This window comes from Dermacentor silvarum, chromosome 5 (assembly GCF_013339745.2).
Source record: "Dermacentor silvarum isolate Dsil-2018 chromosome 5, BIME_Dsil_1.4, whole genome shotgun sequence".
In the NCBI taxonomy this organism is placed as follows: Eukaryota; Metazoa; Arthropoda; class Arachnida; order Ixodida; family Ixodidae; genus Dermacentor; species Dermacentor silvarum.
The window spans coordinates 131,950,736-131,970,408 of NC_051158.1; the positions used below are offsets into that span (position 1 = coordinate 131,950,736).

Below are 19,673 nucleotides of genomic sequence, written 5' to 3' on the forward strand. Positions count from 1 at the left end.
CACCACAAATCACACATCACTCGCGATACATCGAATACAAGCACAAGTCACACAAGTACACTTGGACTACACAATAACACATCGCTCGCATAACTAGTACACTTATATTACACAATAACACATCTCTCGAGTAACAATTACACTTGTACTATACAAAAATACATGTCTCGCGTAACAAGACAATCCTATGAAATATAACATGTGCAACAAGTGTACAAAACTACGACAGGGTAGTTCAGAACACAAATAAACGTGATACATAAACAAACACTCGGTGCACTCAATCAAAACGCTTTGCACCACGGATAATCGTCAACGGCTCTTAAATTTAAATTTTCTGTCCTTGGTCTTTCGGGAGTAGTGTTTCGCGTGGTTATGGGTCCCGGTCGGTTTATTTTCGGCATCGGGCGTGGAAGGGATCTGGAAAGGCCTTGCCTGAACCTTTGTTTGAGTTTGGTTGTCTGCTGCCACGGTGCTCTCGACAGCTGCTGATGGATTTCCGCGAGCTTCTTCGATCGTCGAGGGTTCGGTCTTCGGCTCTTCTTCCAAAGGTTTCGGATCGTCTGGGGCGCGAACTCCCTCGACGTTTCCTATGATTAGGTCGTACAGTGGGTTGTCCATGTAAACGCAGTGACTTTCCCACTGTAATAGGGGGTATCGACCTCAATTTTGGCTTCAGCAAGCTTCCTAACCGTACCGTCGATCAGGTAAACTAAAGTGGTTTCGCCCGTGAGCTCCTCGTCTTTTACTAAGCCCCTTCGCACGATCACTGTGCTGGTGCCGGAATCTCGTAACACCGCAATTTGTTTTCCTGGCATTTTTCCGGCAAGGACAGGCATTCCCTTATCGGGAAATTCTGGGCGTTGTGTCATCACCGCATTAACGACTGGAATTCTTTTCCCATCTCGGAGTTCTACAAAGTCGTCGTTTACGTCTTCTTGGTGTTTTGGCGGGGCATACACACAGGATGTTTGGGGAGTTTCCTTCACTCCGTTGCGACAGGAATCGGCTTTGTGCCCCGTTCGCCCACAATTAAAACATTTAACCTCGTTGGGGCGCGTAAAGTTGGTCCGACAACTGCTAGCATGGTGGCCTAGTCGGTTACAAAGATAACACCTCGGAACAGGCTTCGGAGGGTTTCTCCTTTCATCGGATGCCGGTTTCTTTGCATCCTCTGGCTCCTCTTTTCTGATCTTGGAGAGATTGGTGCCTCCCTGTGCTTCCAAAAATTGATCTGCCAATTCCAACATATCTTGAAGCGTTTTAGCTTTCCTTTCTTTCAGATAAAGTGACAGGCTCGGGTGGCAACTGATGAGGAACTGCTCCTTGATCAGAAGCTCTCTAAGCGCACCGTACTCCTGTGCAGTCTCTGAAAGTTCGGTCCACCTATCAAAATAGTGACTGAGCCGCGCGGCAAATTGCGTGGCAGTCTCGCCATCGGCTGGCTTTCCAGTCCTAAACTTATCTCGGAAGCCTTCTACGGTGAACCTAAATCTTTTCAGTAAAGCAGCTTTCACCCTTCCATAATTAGAGGCATCGGTTGGCGTCAGCCTACCGTACACACTAAGTGCTTCACCGCTCAAACACGTACTCAATGCAGTGGCCCATTGATCCTCTGGCCAATTCTGGCTTTTAGCAACTGTCTCAAATCTATGCAAATAGGCATCCAGATCATCTTTTCTTTCATCAAATGCTACAAGCAGTTTGCTTGGGTTCAGACGGAAGCTAGTTTCTTCCCTTTCAGTGCTATCGACTCTTGCCTGGGCGGGAGCGTCTGTACGCTGCTGCAATCGAAGTCGTTCGAGTTCTAACTCATGCTGTCTCTGTCTTTCTCTCTCAGCTATTTCAGCTTCTCTTTCCTCTCTTATCTGTCGCTCCTTTGCTTCTCTTTCCTCTTTGGCCCGTTCGGCCGCTAGCTTCTCTCTTTCTACAGCTCCTTTTTCCTTCTGACTAACCCACTTCCGTAGTTCCGCTCCGGAAAGACCCATCTTCTCACCAAGGGCAACTAATTTCTCGAGATCCATAATGCCCTTCAAAAATCTAGCCGCGTGCAAAAATTATCTGCCTGGATTTCAACAATCGAACTGCTCTCTGCACACAAGTTAGCAAAACGTGGTGCAACACTCAAAATCGTTTACAATAGCAATGTAAACGACCCTAGGCTCTTTCTCCCTACTATGGACACACAATTTGCACCAGAAAGGTCCTGTCGCGGACGCCAGAAATATTGTCACAGACCCCGGTGAACGAGGCGCAGACGCCGGACTAAATTCCAAAGCCGACTTATCAGCTTCCGAAAATAATCCCACGAAAGCAAGGACAATTAAGAGTGGGCCCTCTGGTGCGCCAGCGAACGCCGGTTGCTGTCCAAAGACCGAGTCAGAGCCCAGAGTTGTCAAAAACACAACACAATATATTCTTCCCACAAGGCAGTTACACACACACTTGCACACTTAGGCTAGACACAACACAATACAAATCAGATTGGTATTAACAAACACAAGAGAATAACGGCAAGCACTGAGAGTCCAACACGTAAAAACACAAAATAAAAGGGAACACTAAGTGTCCAATCGTATTCACCGTGCTGGTTGGTCTTGGAGTCAGACGATCTCGGCGTAACTTGGGGGCAAATCTCGAAGAAGGAACTTCTTCCGGAAATGCAGACGCTCGATGAACTCGTCGACTAGCTTGCCGGGGAATCCCCTTTTTCCGCAGACGCTTGGTCTTCACGTTACATCACTTCACGGTGCGGACTCAACTCCTGAATTCCTGAATTCCCCACTGGACTCCGAACTGACAATGCTCGCACGGCGTTTATATAGCCGTCGACGGTCCTTCTCGAACATTCGATCGGAGTTGTGATTCCGTAGCACGGCCAAAGCTTGGGAAACTTCGAGTCTTTTCTGGTACCTTCGACCACCGCCGCGTCGTCGAGGGGGGGGATCATGACTCATGCTGTTCACGCACGCTCACGCTGTAGTTATCTCTCTCGGCTCGCCGGGTGAGAAGGTGTCTCGGCGCGCGCGTGTGCTCTCTCTCTCTCTCTCTCCCTCTCCGGTTAACGTCGCTTCGTCGAGCTTCTTCCAGACGTTTCGGCGCCGTTGTTAGCGTTGTTGCTTGAGGCGTATGCGCTCTCCCCCTCTGTTGAAGTTGCCGCGGGGCCGGCGTGTTCTTTCGCTGGCTTGCGTGACACTCGGCGCGCGCTTGGATTACGCGCTCTTTTGTGGCAATAATTCACTGGCCACGTATTCAACCAATTTGCATCAAGAACTAGTAATTGACCAAGGTCTGTATTTCTAAACTTGTAACCGATCTTCTTTTTTTATGTATAAGAGCAACTCTAGCATTTATCCAATCAGCCGGAACATCGCAAGAGCAAAAAATACGCACCCATTCCACTCTGTGAATGTGGGCTACGAGCGGAGCTGAAGCAGAACTGCACAAAGGTCGCTGTGCGAGTAACTGCTAAAATGAACCTTTCTTGTATGTGAATGGGCGCGTTCACCAGCTGCCCGTTAATATCAAACTGACCACGACGGAAAGACATAAAAGGCAAGCGCGGCGACACCAACCGCTCCTCAACGTCATTCAACACAAACAACTGAGGCGGATTGACCAAGGTCGATCTAAATAGTCGCGAAGCTTTGGGCGAAAAGCGCTTCAATACGAATTGTCACCGACATCAGCAAGGGTGATTATGGGAGCAGCGATTACAGCGCGACTATGTTTGGAGGGGACAAACATTGGGAAATAAAAAAGCGTTTCTTAATTAAAGCGAGGCACAGTTTGATTCATTCAACGAAAATATTCCTAATCAATTTTATATACGCATGGCTAAAGAAGAACAACTCCTTTTACTTGATCATTATCAATAAATACCTTTTTTCAGCGCCCAACGTAAGAGCGCCCACCGATAGCGGCGGGCGTTGACGCCGCTATCACTTGCAATGAAATTGAAGTGGACAGAAAGGCACGCGCGTAAAGTGCACGCCCCCCTCACATGTTGTGTTGCTTTCTTTGTCGACGTTTGTCTGAATTTGGTGACGCGGGTAGTTTCATTGTTTCTTGAGCTGTTCAGTCAAAAGTAGTGAGTTGCGACCGCCATATAGTTGTTTACTTTAGTTGTTTTCGTGGGATAGCGCTGGCCGATGGGCTTGGCGTCCGCCCAAAGGACGAGCACTCTACGCCCAAAGCCTTCGTCGGCCCCCAAACAAAGTATGTTACGTGCAGCAATGCGATTTCGACACCCGTACGGCTGAACTTTTCCTGCATCGCTTTCCGCGCTGAAAGCTCGAAACGCCCATCAAGTCGAATGGCGGGGCATTGGAATATGATATACAGCTCTAATGGCAGGCCTTCGAAAACAAATTTCGCGCCTTTGAGAGGAAAATGACGTCGCTTCTGTTTTTAACGGATATGATGTCAAATTATTTTTTCTTCCGCCGGAAGTGTTCCCGCCTCACACAGGTGGCGCTAAGCCCCATGAACCGATAGGGACTTTATGGACCGCAGATGAACCGCCATGATTTGAACGTATGGGCTTCTATGGAAGCTTCGCTACCAGGTATATTTACCTTGGACTGACAGGATACACGGAACCGCGGCACGGAACGAAGCACTAATCCGTCCTTGCACGCGCCACGCACTTTACACAACGCCACATCGCTCCGTTCACCAAAGGTACGCACCTACACGGCACTCGCGCTGTCACATTTGGTCACGTCACGAATGTTCGCAATCACCGATAGGTCGCTTTAAAACCACAATCGGTCACGCATACGACAACTGAAGCCTCAGCGGAGTCGCGCATGCGCACCACTGTAACTATCAGGCTTCCCAGCACGGTACTACTTGCGTCGTTGCGCCGCATTAATGGCTTCGCGATGAGGGGAGCTTTCCGCTCTAAGGCCGTAGCGTACGGGCAGCCGCATCGATACGCTCCTCGCTGGTTCGTGCCGCCCGCCACTCTCGCTCACGCTAACGTCAGCGGTCCCGAAGTTGAGCCTCGTGAGCAGCTTGTAGGTCTGTCCAGAAAGTCCCTCTGGAGTTTCGCTTGAGCACCCTTATGCTCGTCCAATTTACTGGCGTGGTACTAGCGTCACTTCACGGCACCCTTCTTCCTGTCGAGCACGTCGCTTACAGGCAGCCTCTCGAGCAGGATACTCGCCGCCCGTTTCCGGGCTTTCATCGTGCTACGCCAGGTGTCAGCACATACCTAACTGGTTTGCTCTGCCTAGTCATTAAGGGCGGCGTTATGTACTGTTGGGTTGTTTCTTAGCTTTCTTCTAGCTACGCAAGGTGTCAACACATACCTTAGTCGTTTGCTTTGCTTCCTCATAGAGGGCACGGGTGTTTTGAAGCACGGACATTGAAGGTGGCGAGGGCTACGCGCGTTCGCGGCGTCAATTCCTGAGGTCAGTGCACGGTACCAGCGTGTGTGACGGGGATCACTGGTCCTGCAAGGAGCAATGGCGAGCGGCTACGAGTAAGGTTCAATCTGACGCCCTCTTGGGTGTGGTCGCCGTTGGCACTGGTGCCACGATTTCCCTGCGACGAAGGGCCGCCCCTGTCGCTGGAGGGACGAAAGAGTGCGGATAAAAGCGTCGTCGATCACTACGATATTGATAGAGTAGCGCGCATCGTCCGTATGGAAACAGAGCACTGCATGGGCTGCATGGCGGCTGCTGTGAATCGCCCCCACGCGGCACCCACGCGCCGCCTCTCCCAATTAGCGAGGCGGCCACACCACACATCGCTTAGTTTGCAATGTGCCGCATGAGACAGATTGCCCGCGCCAACCATGGTACTCGCAGGGTTCTTTTCCTAATAAAAACCGTATACCTATATACTCATAATACAAAATATTGACACGCGAAATGAAAACACGTATGGAACTGTGCTCAAAATTCGCATTAGGGAGTATCGTAATTGACGGTGAATTGTTTTTATTGCTCAGATTAAGCAGCATGGCCATGACAGCCTCAAGCGTTATCGATACATCGCAGTCCCAGACCAAAAGCCGCCCAGTCCGCTCGTATATATCGGAATCTTGGGAAACTGATTAGGAATAATTGTTAAAGGTATCAGCTATTGCCCTGGCTTCTGTAATGAAATAATCCTTTCTTTTACTTTATATATCTCTTATTTTCTTTCACTTAAATATGACCAGAAGTTATCTGGGTTAGATTTATTAAATTCAGCAAACATTAGTGCTCAGTAACATATATCCTGGCGGTTTTCAATTTCGCTTGAAAGGTTCTTTATAATGTCATCAAACTAGAAACAATGAATTTTGCGCTTTTTCCGAGCCTTTTATTCTTACGCTTTCTGTGTATTAGCTTCAGATTAATCCACGGGTGCGCACGCTCCTTGGAAAATTTTTCGTTGTGAACATAACTTTCAATACAGTGATCAATTACTGTACAAAACCATTTCCAAGACGTCTCAACGTTTTCTAATTGTTAAGGTAGCCGCCCAAGTAATCAATGATTGCAACATCGTGAGACTGCCTAAAGTCCCTGACAAGGGTATGTTTAAAGGCATTTTTTTTACTGCAGCATGGAGCAGTGCAAGAAGACGATATTAATTTATGATCTGATATTCCGGATTATACTGTATCGGTTGCATCATAAAATATTTTTATATAACCAATAGGTCTAAAATTGTAATATCGCAAGTTGGCTTCTTTATAAGGTTTTCTATATTGTGGGTGAACATAATTTGTAATATTGTATGATAAGAAGGTGACGTACCGTACACAAGGAATTTCCAGTAAAGGTTAGGTAAACTTAAGTCGCCTTTTTTAATTAAGCTTCTTCCGTGCATCTTTAGAAGATAATCTTAAAGTTTCATCGGAAAGAAGTGGGGTGCGTCAGGGCCGGTATTTTGTAGCGATGCCTTCACGATGCTAATGCTTTTTCGCGCTTTTCGCGCATGGTCAGTGGTCAGAGCGACGGTCCGCTCACGTTATCAATGAGATCAGCCGGCCGTAAGCATGGATGATAAGACTAGTATAGAATAAAGCATAACGCATCGCTACAAAATACCGGCCCAGAAGTACGAGAGACAGCATAAAGGACTCGTCAATGCAGTCCTTTGTGATAGCAGCCACAGCGCTGCCTCAAGAGCCCCTGTCACATCTCTACATTTTATAGACAGGTGGAATAACATCATCGTTACGAATAGAGTCATGTAACCACGTTTCGGTGGCAACTGAGTTATCCGGATCGTGCAAAAGTAGAAGAAGCTCTAGCTTATCTGCTTTGTTAACAATGCTTCTGGCGTTTAGTGATATCAAACGTAGTTCGTGGTGCTTAAACGTGCGTTTTAGTCCAACGTTTTCGACGAGCGGGTGAGCGCCGCTTGCTGCCAGTCACGCTACTGCGTTTGCCCTGCACCAGCCGAAATGCCATCCACTCCATACTTCATTGTGCGCACCGTCGGCTGCTCTCTTTGGAGCATGCGCAAAACGATCAGAATCAGAAATGTTTTAAATGCGAAGCATTTCTCGCTAGCGGCTCTGTCTTTTGTCCCGCGTCTCACACCCCCACAGCGCATGCGCTTCCCCTCCCCCTTTCTCTCCTCTCCTACGCTCCCCCTTTCTCTCCTCTAGGAATCCTCTACTGTACGGAGCGGCGCCCGCGTGCCACACCCCCACAGCACATGCGCGTCCCCTCCCCCTCTCTCTCCTCTCTTACGTTCCGCCCCTTTCTCTCCTCTAGGAATCCGGAGCGGCGCGCTCGACAGGTGGTGTGACAGCTACGGTAGTTTCGCGCTATGAAAATGACGGAGCACGTGCGCCTCATTCTCTCACCTGTGCAGCGCCGCGATAAGCGCTCGGGCCGCTAACGCGAAAGCGTCTCCCGCTCAAGCTAACCATCTCCCCGCTGCTTCGCATCCACACATGGTTCCCTTTAGTGGGAGATGGAGTAATTTGTTTTATTACAGACAGCTTGAATGTGCTTGAAGGCTTTCACATGGGAGCAGTAAGTCTCTCATCGGCATACGTACAACATATGAAACACTCAACTGTTAGAACATACAATTACAATTTGTCAAAACAAATGAGCAGAATCTCAAGAAACAATAATCTTTTCAGAAAATTATATAGCTTTATAAAATTATTTACGCTTTGTGAGCAACAAATCTAAGATGCATATTGTATTATACATCCTCCGAGATGACTATCCCATTGCAAAAATAAGCACTACAGTCAGCAAGTCTAGGATACACACTATGATGATACATTGGATTATGAAACACCGAGTGCGAATTGATATTATATGCCTTTTTGGGACAGTGGTACAAATATGTACCACTTTTTTACCTTAATTCAAACGCCTTGAACAAATAAACGGTTTGAATTGGCACCACTATTACTAGTTCTGCCATCTACCGCAGTATTTTAGAAGCTTGTTTTGTGTTCTTTCTTCACTACGCCATGTGGCACGCATACTGAATCTCTTTTTAGAAGTGTCTTGTTGAATATTCACCACCTGCGGTTGTTTCCTCAAGGAAACTCTCGAGAACGCTGCCTAAACATGCCTGGTAACTGCTTTATTGTACCGCCTTACTAAGTGAACCCTCGTGATTTGTTTGCAACCATAAACATACATTTTTGTTCCCATATTTAGTCAGTGGTTTCAACGAACCTTTCTCAGCCTTGATTTGTTAGGCCTCGCCATGCGGCTATCGCACCGATCATGTCACCCAGGTTCAATTTACATGCTTGCCAACTCTCTCCGATTCTCTGGGAAATTCCCGATTGCTTACGTACCCTCCCGATCACACGAGCCGGGTTCAGTGGGTTATCGTTATCTCGACGAGGAACTTGTGATAACATCACACTGCAGCGCACTCAGTTAGCTTCTCCGTCGTACAGCAGTGTTATGCGTTGAACGCGTCAATAGTCGGAAGGGGCTACTTGGATCGCGGGTTAAGCACATTTTGTCCTGCGCGCATGTGTAGTCAATACCACTAGCGCACTATAATAACGAGTACCGGTATGATATCCCATGTCTAGAAGCCTTACTTGCAATCATGCAGTGCCCTTGAACGACGTGACGGCTGCCCTGAAAAGCAAGAAATAAAAACGTGCACAAGTTTTTTTTCCGCGTTCAATGCTTGGGACCATGTCACAAGTGAAGAGCACAATCGATTTGTAAATATTATGTCAGTTACACCTTCTTTTTTTATTGATACCGCGAGAAGACAGTGGTACAAATGTGTACCACTTTTCATACCCTGTAATAAAGACAGTTGTACATATATGTACCAATTTTTTTACGAGAACTGTTGTACAGAATTTATTAAAAAAATGTGTCAAACAATTTCTTAAGTCATCCTGAATGTCGCTCGGAGGTTCTAAGCGAAAAAAATGTAATGAAAAAATGGCGCCTCACAAATTAAGGGATATACAATAAAGAAGGTGAAATATCAATTACGCTTCTCTTTACTCCAATTTCCTACGCTCTTATTTACTTTCGAGTCAAGGTAATTACGATACCACTTCCATTCGCAAATTTATTTAACACTGAATGCAAGGTTTACCTTAGCGACTGGTGCTCCTGTATGGCACTAACCAGCTCTCTTGTCTGCGGGTACACGCATCACTTTTTTCGTGTTCAAGTCGTGACGTGTGTTTTGAAAAGGTTCTAGAATTTTCGGAGCCGAAGGAAAAATAATACAGTAAAATACTGGTATTATAGTTTACTTATTAAAAACTTGCACTGTAGAATGGAAATAAGGTACATTCGCTATATGTCGAAGAGCTCGTTTCCGAAGTCGAAGAATCGCACGAAGATTACGCTTCGTGGTGGTAGCCCGTACAGGTGCACGATAATTCCGATGCGATTCGAAAAAGCCATAATAAATCTGCAACTTTACTTTCTCAAGAAAAAAAATGACGGCAGTGCGATAATACAGCTGTGCCTGATGACTATGATTTCATAACTAGTTCAATGTTATATGCCTAGTTCATATCATCTGAAAGCGTAACGCCGAATACTTTCTATTTGCTCAATGTTTCGATGGGCGCACCGTCCAAGAATATGTATTTTTTTTGCACTTCTGCCTGCCTCTTGACTTCAATAGTAAGGTTTGCAGCTAATAATTGTTAGAGCCTTATTGCAAGACCAAGTCGACAAACTGAAAAGAACACTGCGAGATCACGGTAACAGATCATCAAGATCATGGCCAGAGACAAACCGGGTCGCATCGTCAGCATATAGCAAAATGGATGCATCACTTACTATTTCAGCAATATCGTTTCCATAGATATTAAACAAAAGCTGGCCCAAAACACTAACCTGTGCCCCCCCTGATTTAATTTCCGTGTACGAAGAGCAGTAATTTTCGATAGCAACGCACTGCGTTCGCCCAGATAAACTCTAAACAAGTTTGCCATGCCACGGATACCATACAGCGTTGAGCATTTTTGTTTGAACCTCTAATTTAGTTTTCAGTAACCCTTCAGATTGCCACTAGATCATTTAAACTATCTATCAGATAGTTTTGCCGACATATCCGCAAGGTGAGTAAAATGTATTTTGCATTTATTAAAGAACAAACCGCTTCACAGTGTATCGAGCAGCGCTGCTTGCGTTAACCCGCGCCTCTAGATACACGTGTCGTCAGGAAATCCAGAAAACCTTACCGAAGTCGCGAATCTCACAGATGATACAGAGCAGCCCCCACGCTTATCATTTGTGGATTGTCCGCTGATTTGTATGGTAGACAGTCAGATGGGGGGATTTATTCTTTGAGATTCTTTCTTAAACACCAATATAAAGATAAGGTTTTATGATAGCATCCATCGGTCGTTCAGTCAAATTGAGTGAATGTCATGATATTCTTATTTATTCGGTCATTAGGGGGTACACCGTAGGTTATCTGCGGGTATAGCTTAAGGCTTTGCTACACATATGATCAAATGTCACGGGCCCGCCTTTGAAGATGTAGCTTCTGCATTCGCCATTTACGAACATCTTCAGCTTGTGAGCACATATTGCATATTACCATACCTGTTATAACATATTTATATTCCAACTGACAAAACGCATGCGCCATTATGAGAAGTTGCTTTACTTCGTTACTGTTAGTGAAACGCGTGCACTATGTTACTGCTAATGGAGGCGATCGCTCAGACGGTTCATACAACAGTGTGCCTTGTTGCCTATACTGCGTACGAACTGGGACAAGTGATGTAGCGTGAAATTGGATGCTTCGTTCTTATCAGGAGTGTTCATGATAAATTCACTAGAGTGCGGGGTTGCGATTAAACTAGACCGTTGTACATAATATTTTTGTACTGCTCAGCGAGGCACAAAATTATTCTAAACGGTCGGGTCGCGCAACGCCGAGATCGGCAACCACGTGACATATGATCACTACGACGGTATACGAAAACCAATAAGTTCGTGAAAATTTTCAAAAGCTTTAATGAATAGAACTGTGTTTTGAAAGCAGTCAACGCAGCAAAACATAGTCACAACTTCAAGAACAAGTACTTACAAGAGCTTGCGGGAGCAATGCTATTTCAAGCCTTACAAAAATATCAGGCAGTCTCATGCAGATATCTGTACAAAATGCCGTGGTTTATAACAATGGCATATAAAGAAAGTAAAAGAATAGCTGCAGCAACTGCTACATGGGTTAGGACACACAGGTGTGGCAGAATAACAAGTAGGTTCTTGGGTAAACGCTTTGAAAGTAGAACTGCGACGGTGTAAAAAATCAACCTCCCCTTTATTTCTCTCCCACGTGTACTTATAGTGTATAACTGCGCATTTACTGGTATTTAGTGAATAAAATATCGCGTTCTCATGCCTGAGAATAACCGTAATTTAGGAATATTCTAACGAACCAAACAGTGTGTAATCTTGCACCAATAGCCAGGCATACGGGATTTTTCATAGTATATATATCACCGAGGGTATAAATATGTTTTGCGGTTTTCCTACGCGTCTGCATAAAAACAAATTATATTATTTGACCTTCTAAAGAAAGACGCGTGCTATGAGAGGCACCGTAGCCACGATGGGGGGCGGGGGCGCAGGGGGAGGATCAGGATCAAATTGGATCCCCTAGGGTTAGCACGATGCAGCTGTAATAAATATATTATCCTGTTCTTTTTGTCCGTGAGCGCGTAATTTTTTTTCGCAGTCTTCGTTAGAATGCAGCCGCCGAGACGCCCAGACACCGACCTCATACGGCGGGTTGGATGTGTCACTTTTAAGTGATGTTTAGACAGGTGTACAAGAAATGTCATTTATTATGCTTCATTTGTACATTGTAACATGATTTGATGCATTTTTCGGCTCGGTAGTGATTACACTGGAGAGCTGCGGTGTCCCTTGCGAATTAAGCTGTTAAACAGAAAATATGCAACAAGTGTGAACAGGTTCATTGCAGTTAGTATCATTTCAGTCAAAATGGCATTCCGACAGGTTTTTTCACTATAATAAAATATTGTCGTAATGGAGAAGCAAGGTTCTCATGTTTGTTTGCGCAGATCAAAATTGTGTTTTGCTGTCCAATAATGATTTCCCATATTTTATCCTTAAAGGGTCCCTGAAATGGTTCGGACAAATTTTGTAGACGCGTAGGATGCAGTTACAGTAAAACATTCGCGTCGCAATTTAAGAGAAGCGTCTTATACTAAAAGAGCTACGGATGATTACAAGTTGCCCTCCTCCCTAGCCATGCATTTCCTCCTCAACTCGTTCGCCGAGTGATCGGGGCTAAGCTCCGCCTTCGTTGGCTCTACGTCATGTTGTGACGTATGTTGTCGTCTACTTCCGGTTGTTTTGGAGCCAGCGCGCGAATACTCTCCAACCCACGGTGTAAGAAGAAAAGGTGATCCGACGACACGGCGGCCGCTGCTCCGCAACGCGTCTCACTAATGGTGGAGTTTCACGTCTGCACCGCTGCACGGCAGCACACGTTAGGAGGCTGAAAAAGTGGGAAATTCAAACGTGTAAATAACTGTAACTGTACGTAAGGCGCGTTTAAAATAATTAAAACTTTTTTTTTTACTGTTTCTGTGTGCCACTATACTAATTGAAATCCCTCAGGCGCCGAAACAGATGATATTGTCTCCGGCATTCTGGTCGCGTGGCTGGATCTAGCAGACGGCGTTTGACAATGCCTGGAAGCAGTCGCAGAAAAGTGGTGCGGGCAGACGATAAGTTATCTTAATCTTTTGCCACGTTTGCTTTACCGTTGAGCAATCAGTCACCCTTGTTCTCGGTAAGCGCTTAATAAAGTGTTCCCGTGGTATAAATAATGAAAAAGGACGAATCCGTTTAATCGCAAGAAAAGGAAGAAGAGATTTGCCGTTTGAGCCGCGACGTTGCCTGGCGGAGACGGATCTAGCCTGACTATGGGCTAGAAGTGTTTCGTTCCAAACTGCAAGAGTGGATATGACTCGTACAAAGACAAAGTATGTATGTTTAGTGTTCTTAAATAGGCCTTTCCCCCACGGCCTTTCGCGCGACGGGAGAAGTCGCGTTTGCTCTATATATATGGGGATTGTAAAGAAGGGAAGAGACCCTTAATTCTGCAGCCCTTCAGGGAGCACGGCGCAGAACGCGGGTTTGTCCTCCGCCGTGCGTTCGCTCCTCGTGAAAGCGCGCGTCCCTCGCGTCCTTTCACTCGCACACACTGCGTCCGGGCCGCGTATTTCCATTTGCCAGTAGGTACAGCGTTTGACCGCTGGCGCCACGCTGCGCCGCTCGCGCGTACCATGTTTGGAGCCGCCGCCGTCGGAACGGAGGAGGCGTTGACGGAGAAAACGCTGGGCTGGTGGTGACTTAGCCTGCTGTTGGGATCGGTGGTATTATAAACGCATCACTGTTTTGATGATCCACATATAATCTCACTATCAGGGAGGGAGCAGTCTACCTGACTGGAGCAGTATTTTTTTATTTGGGGTGTTGCTACGCTGCGCTCCGCAACACCCCAACGACCGCCGCTTCGCGTCGGCGCCCGGCACCACGGCTGCCGCCGTGGCGCCGGGGTTCAAGCGACCGCGCTAGCAAACAGTGAGAGAAAAAAAAGGAAAAGCGTGATATTAAAAAAAATGTAGCCAAAGCGGGTTTCGAACCCGCGTACGCAAGATCCCGAAGCGAGCGCCGTAACCACTCAGCCCTACAGCCACTTTTTTTTCTTTATTGCATGGAAATATTAGTAGTTATATGCGAAAATTAGTTGCGTTACATATATACATACATGACAAAACAAATTCACACACGCTAGGCAGTCGAATGAAAGTTCAAAAATCGGGTAAACAAACACAAGTGTCCAGATACGAAATCCATTCAGGAACGGGGTCAAAGGTTGCAACAACACTCCGCACTTGAGCAGCCTCTTCTCGAAAGACAGACCTTGTCGAGCGGGGTGGCTCGGCATGTCTGTCGATCATTCGGCTTCTCCAGAATGAATACAGTCCTAATAACATAAACAAATCATATGGTGCATTACTGATCGTCTTTTTGAAAGGAAGGAACCGGATACCGTAAGGTGTTAGAGGAAATTCTTTTTTTGATAGTTCTTTGTAAAATGTCCCAAAAATAAAATGCATCACGACAAAGAATAAAGCAATGTTCTATTGTCTCAGGTTGGCTGCACAGTCTACAATTTGTATTCCACGGTACATATAATCCTTTCTCATGAAGCCATGTTTTTACTGGCAGAGTGGAAGTGTGCAGCTTAACGAAAAATGTTTTCGCTGCTGGCGTTATACACATTCGACGAACACGGCAAAGAACATCTTGACCAAATAGAGACAGATATGGCTTTCGATACATAGGTGCAGGGAAAAGGTTATTTACAAGTGCTATATTTAGCGATGTTCGATCAACGCTAAATAAATACTCTAACGTGAATCTGGCTTTTAAAAATGAGATAGTATCCACGAGTTCTTTTAGGAAGCCCCATAACGGCAGTTCTTGAGCAGAGTTGGTCGTGACAAAAAGAAAAGGGAGGTGTGAAGCAAGACGTGTTCTGTTAACTGCAAGGAGGAAAGGATGACGGACATTTTTAAAGTAAAATAATCGCATGACCAATTGTCTCACATGGCGCTCTTTGGCCATACTTGGCCCTTGCGCCATTAAACACCATACATCATCATCATCTCACAAACAAATGCACAAGACTGAGACCTCCCTTCTCAAGTGGAAGAAAAAGATTATCCCTTGTCATGGCTTCCCATGATGACTGCCAAATAAAACATGCAAATATTCTGTGGAATGCCTGAACAGCGAGAGCAGCGAGAGCAGTGCAAGACCTGCAGAACATAAAGAAGCTTAGAAGCCAGGAATATATTGCACGCCTTAGCTCTTGCGAAAATGGAGAAGTCGCGTCCCTGCCAAGTTGTCACCTTTCGACGGATTGTGGTTATCGCGGATGTCCAATGAGGTCCACTATTACGGAAGTTATCGAGAGGCACACCAAGATATCGCAGCGAAGACTGATCCCAATGAATATTCGAGAACACAGAGGGAGTTAGAGCCCACATGCCTAGCCAAAACCCCCCTACTTTTATCAAAATTTACACTAGCTCCTGCCATTTCACAGAAACGCAAGGTAGTGTTTATTGTCTCAGTAATACTGGGCTTGTCGATGCAAAAGAAGGCAATGTCATCCGCATAAGCTAGAACTTTAATTTCTTCATCTGCATACCTGTATCCCTTAATGCTTGAGTTATAAAGCACGCTTAAGCAAAGAGGTTCCAAGTATATTGCGAAAAGTAAAGGCGAGAGCGGACAACCCTGACGGACGGATGACTGTACCTGTATTACACCTGAGAGGGTACGGTTCACAATTAACTTTGTAGCACGCGCTTTATAACAAAGTGCTATACCATTATATAATGCATCACCTAACTGCAGATGTCGCAGTAATCGGAACAAAAAACTGTGCTGAACCTTATCAAAGGCTTTGGCGAGGTCAATCTGAAGAAGAGCTACTTGATCCATGCTACCTTCTAAGCACTCAAGGACTGAACGTGCGATATGAATATTTGTTTGTATAGAGCGTCCTCGAATTCCACAGGTTTGATGGTCACCAACTAATTTAGCAATGACTGTCTGCAACCTGTTTGTAAGTACTTTTGCAAATATTTTATAATCGACGTTACATAATGATATCGGCCTATATCCGTTTACACTCTTTAATACTTCATTATCAGTGCTCTTTGGGATTAGGGTCGTATGGCCCTGATAGAAAGTCGGAGGAAGCTCACCATGTTTATAAGCGTCTTTGAAAACCTGCTCAAGAAAGGGACACAGGAATTCCTGAAATTTTACATAAAACTCGGCACTGAGGCCATCAGGGCCAGGCGTCTTGTTTTTCTGTAGAGTTTCAACAGCAAGCTTAATTTCTTCTCGAGTTAATGGCTCGTCAACGCTGACTCGATCATCATCTTGTAATTGTGGCATAAGAGAAATAAATTGATCGGCTTTTTCTTCGTAACCCTGCTGAAGCGTAACTGCATTGAAAAGATTTTTATAGTGATCTTCAAATATGGTGATTATCTGCGACGTTTCTGTATATATGGAACCACCACATTCAATTTGTAATATCTGCTTTGAAAGCGCGTATCGCTTTTCATCACCAAGAGCCCTTTTCGTGGGCTCCTCATCTGTGAAACGAGTTGTGCGTGAACGCACCACTGCTCCTCTGTACGCTTCCGTCTCATATTTCTGTACCTCTGCTCGAACTGTATTTATCTCGTTGCTATACAACCCTGGCTCCTGGCTTTCGAAAGCGTGCAGCTTATGAAGTAGATTATAAGGGTGATGTTTTTTCTGCATTTTTTCTTTGAGATAGCTCACATGAAATAGCAATCGCTTCATTTTTTACTCTCTGTTTGAACATTTCCCATTGAGCAAACAGTGGGAGCTGTCGACATTGCGTTATCTCTAGAAATAATTCTTTCACTTTGTTTACAAATTTTTCCTCTCGTAAAAGTTCTATGTTAAGTTTCCACAATTCCCAATTTGGAGTAAACTTGCGAAACTTTCTGGGACCCCATGAAACAGCTACTAAACAATGGTCTGTGAAAAATATAGGCTTCACGGCGTAGTTGTGAATGTGAGACCAGAGATCCGTCGAAACATACACACGATCAAGTCGAGCATGAGAGACGCCTTAAAAGTGCGTGAACCGCACGCAAGAAGGCGTGTAGGCTCCCACGTCTATTAGATTGTGGTCTTCCAGTAATTGCTGAAGCAAAGTTGCACTTGCATCATAACGCTTTGTTAGGTATGAATGGTCTCTATGATCACAAACACAGTTAAAGTCTCCCATAACTACCAAATCTCTGTCAGTGTCTAGGAACGGAGCAAGAGACAGAAAGAAAGCCTTCCTGTCGCTCACTTTTAGGGGAGCATAAACACAAATAAACCGCCAATTACGGGAACGAAAAGAGAGATCACAACATAGAAAGCGGCCTTCCCCATCAACACGTAGCGACAATGAAGCGTAATTCAACTGCTTTCTAACTAACAAAAAGCACCCAGCGGAAGCACCACACGCTTGGCTAACACACACCTCATAATCTGGTTGAAAAATTTGCAGCGCAAGGTTAGCATCGGTAGCAGAAGAAATCTCGGTCTCTTGCACTGCACCAACATCAATTTCATGCTGCCTAAGCAAATGGAGTAACTGCTGCTGACGCCTTATACTCTGCAGCCCACGCACGTTGAGTGTCGCTACACATAAGGGGAGGGTGAAGGCGGTAGCCATTTTGCTCACCTAAAGCTTTTGTTCTTCATCACCCTTGGCCACAGGTAAATCTGTGGTCTTGCTCCCTTTGCACTTCTTTATAGCACTCTCCTTACTTCGCTGACAAAACCGCCGCGGCACACCATCACCAGGGGAGGGAACTCGTTGAGCACTAGAAGGCACACTCTCGGGTGCCTGTACTGCACTCCCCGTTGTTTCATCGTTGCACGGTGCCGGACGCTTCCTCGCTTGACTGCTGTCCATCGCCTCTTCTTCCTTGTCGCCATCGGGGGGCTTTTCTTTAAGGTTTTCTAGGTCATGTGTGCAAACCGAGTTATTGCCAGTAGCTTCGCTTGAGATGCTGTGGCTGCTCGGCATTGGCTCTGGAGACTCCTGTTCTTCGTCCCTGATGCCGCCTGTGGCTTCTCCGGTAGCATCGACTATCTCTGTAGCATCCATGAGATGGTCCAGTTGTGGCTCTTCTGCGCTGTGTTGCCCAGAACGAAGCTTATTGGCACAGGTCGATACACAGGCGTCCACCGAGTGACCAAATCGGAGGCACTGCAAGCACCTCGGCGTTCTGCATTGTCGACGGACATGTCCCACACGCTTGCAACGGAGGCACAGCGGAGGCCTGCCGGGGATAAGTACCAGGCACTGGTGTCCATAAATGGACATAATGCGTGGTATTGAGCTTACGGTGACAGTATCCTTGAGCACCAAGGAAACCTCCCGGTTTGTAGTCACCCACTGTTCCATACCAGTGCATCTCCACACCTCTCTCTCGACAGACTTCACCTGACCGTACGCCTGGAACGCCTCTTCAACCCGTCGAGCTTCAAGGTGAGGCGGAAGCCAGAGTAATTTGAGCTTGATATTTTTAGTCTCCGGATCTATCACCATGCACTTCAGTCCTTTGACACGGAGCTCACCACAAGCGACGAGTTTATGTTTCGCCGCACTACTAGCGCAGGTAACCATCCATACATGGCTCATCTGATACTGTCCTACACCTATAATATCTGCAGTATCCACTACTTCAAGCAGAGCGTCTCGGAAGTCAGGAGCACGGTATGGTCTGCCACTCAAGTCCGCATGAAGAAAAATGGAATTCAGCACATCGTTACCGGTTGGTAGACGCGGGAGGACAACTTTGTAGCTTGCATCTTCATTCAGAAACGGAGTCGACGATCCTCGGCCTGAGGCCGATACGCTGTTTCCAGCAGAGAGCATTCCGAGCATAGCCGTTCCACTCGGCTTCTTCTTCTTCATACCAATGCCTACAGCCACGCTTCCAAGGAGTGCATTCGTGCAAACCATAGAGTTTCTAAATAAAAAATTATATGAAACTCTATGGTGCAAACCATATGATTGCGTTCGAGCGCCCTCGGTGAACGGAACCACCTACAAACGCAGTACGCGCGAGCGGCGCAGCGTGGCGCCAGCGGTCAAACGCTGTACCTACTAGCAAATGGAGTGTTGCGTCCGAGCCGCGGCGACGATTTCATCGCCGTTGACGTCATATGGAACCTCACGGCGACGACGACGCCGACGGCAGAAATCCTCTTTGAGTATCCCTATAATTGCTATCGCAATAAAACGCCAGTCGACGATGCATCCCTGCTAGGGCAAGGACAGTAGCTGGCGTGAAAAATTCACCAGGCATACACAACGTTGTGCCATAGAACAACTCCGCAGTTGTGAGGCCGAGGTCTCCTTGAAAGACGAGCGCATGCCAAGCGGACGAGAGGAAGATCTTCAGCCCAAGAAGCGGGAGCCTGGCGAGCCTTCAAGGCAGCTTTAAGTTGACGATGAAGGTGCTCGCCCATTCCATTGGCCGATAGGTGGTACCCGGTAGTATGGACATGGCGGACGCCAAGCAGGCACGTGCGTTCGCGGAAGAGCTCGCATTCAAATTTTGGCTGCGATCGGTGGTAACAGCA

The 19,673-nt window shown here is 46.4% G+C and overlaps 2 protein-coding genes across 4 annotated transcripts in view; both read right to left on the reverse strand.

Annotated features, from left to right (window-relative positions):
• Window positions 1–11,633, reverse strand: part of LOC119453761 (uncharacterized) — a 127,753-nt gene extending 116,120 nt beyond the window's left edge. For 2 of the 3 annotated variants that reach the window (XM_049668475.1, XM_037715814.2), the window contains exons 1-2: window positions 11,515–11,633; window positions 9,035–9,074 (exon numbers count right to left, since the gene is read on the reverse strand). In XM_049668475.1, coding sequence (XP_049524432.1) covers window positions 9,035–9,074; window positions 11,515–11,571 — 97 coding nt within the window. In that variant the 5' untranslated portion in view covers window positions 11,572–11,633. The remainder of the gene's footprint in view (window positions 1–9,034; window positions 9,075–11,514) is intronic. The other variant, XM_049668474.1, reaches the window with a different exon arrangement.
• Window positions 11,634–17,760: 6,127 nt separating this feature from the next.
• On the reverse strand, window positions 17,761–18,989 carry LOC125945771 (uncharacterized). The gene has a single exon (XM_049668062.1). The coding sequence runs from the start codon at window positions 18,970–18,972 to the stop codon at window positions 17,761–17,763; it is 1,212 nt and encodes a 403-aa protein (XP_049524019.1). The 5' UTR covers window positions 18,973–18,989.
• Between the last annotated feature and the right edge of the window lie 684 nt (window positions 18,990–19,673).

What these genes read in the sequence shown, in the direction of transcription:
- LOC125945771 (XM_049668062.1), bottom strand. Translation starts at nt 18,972, where the DNA reads ATGCTCGGAATGCTCTCTGCTGGAAACAGCGTATCGGCCTCAGGCCGA.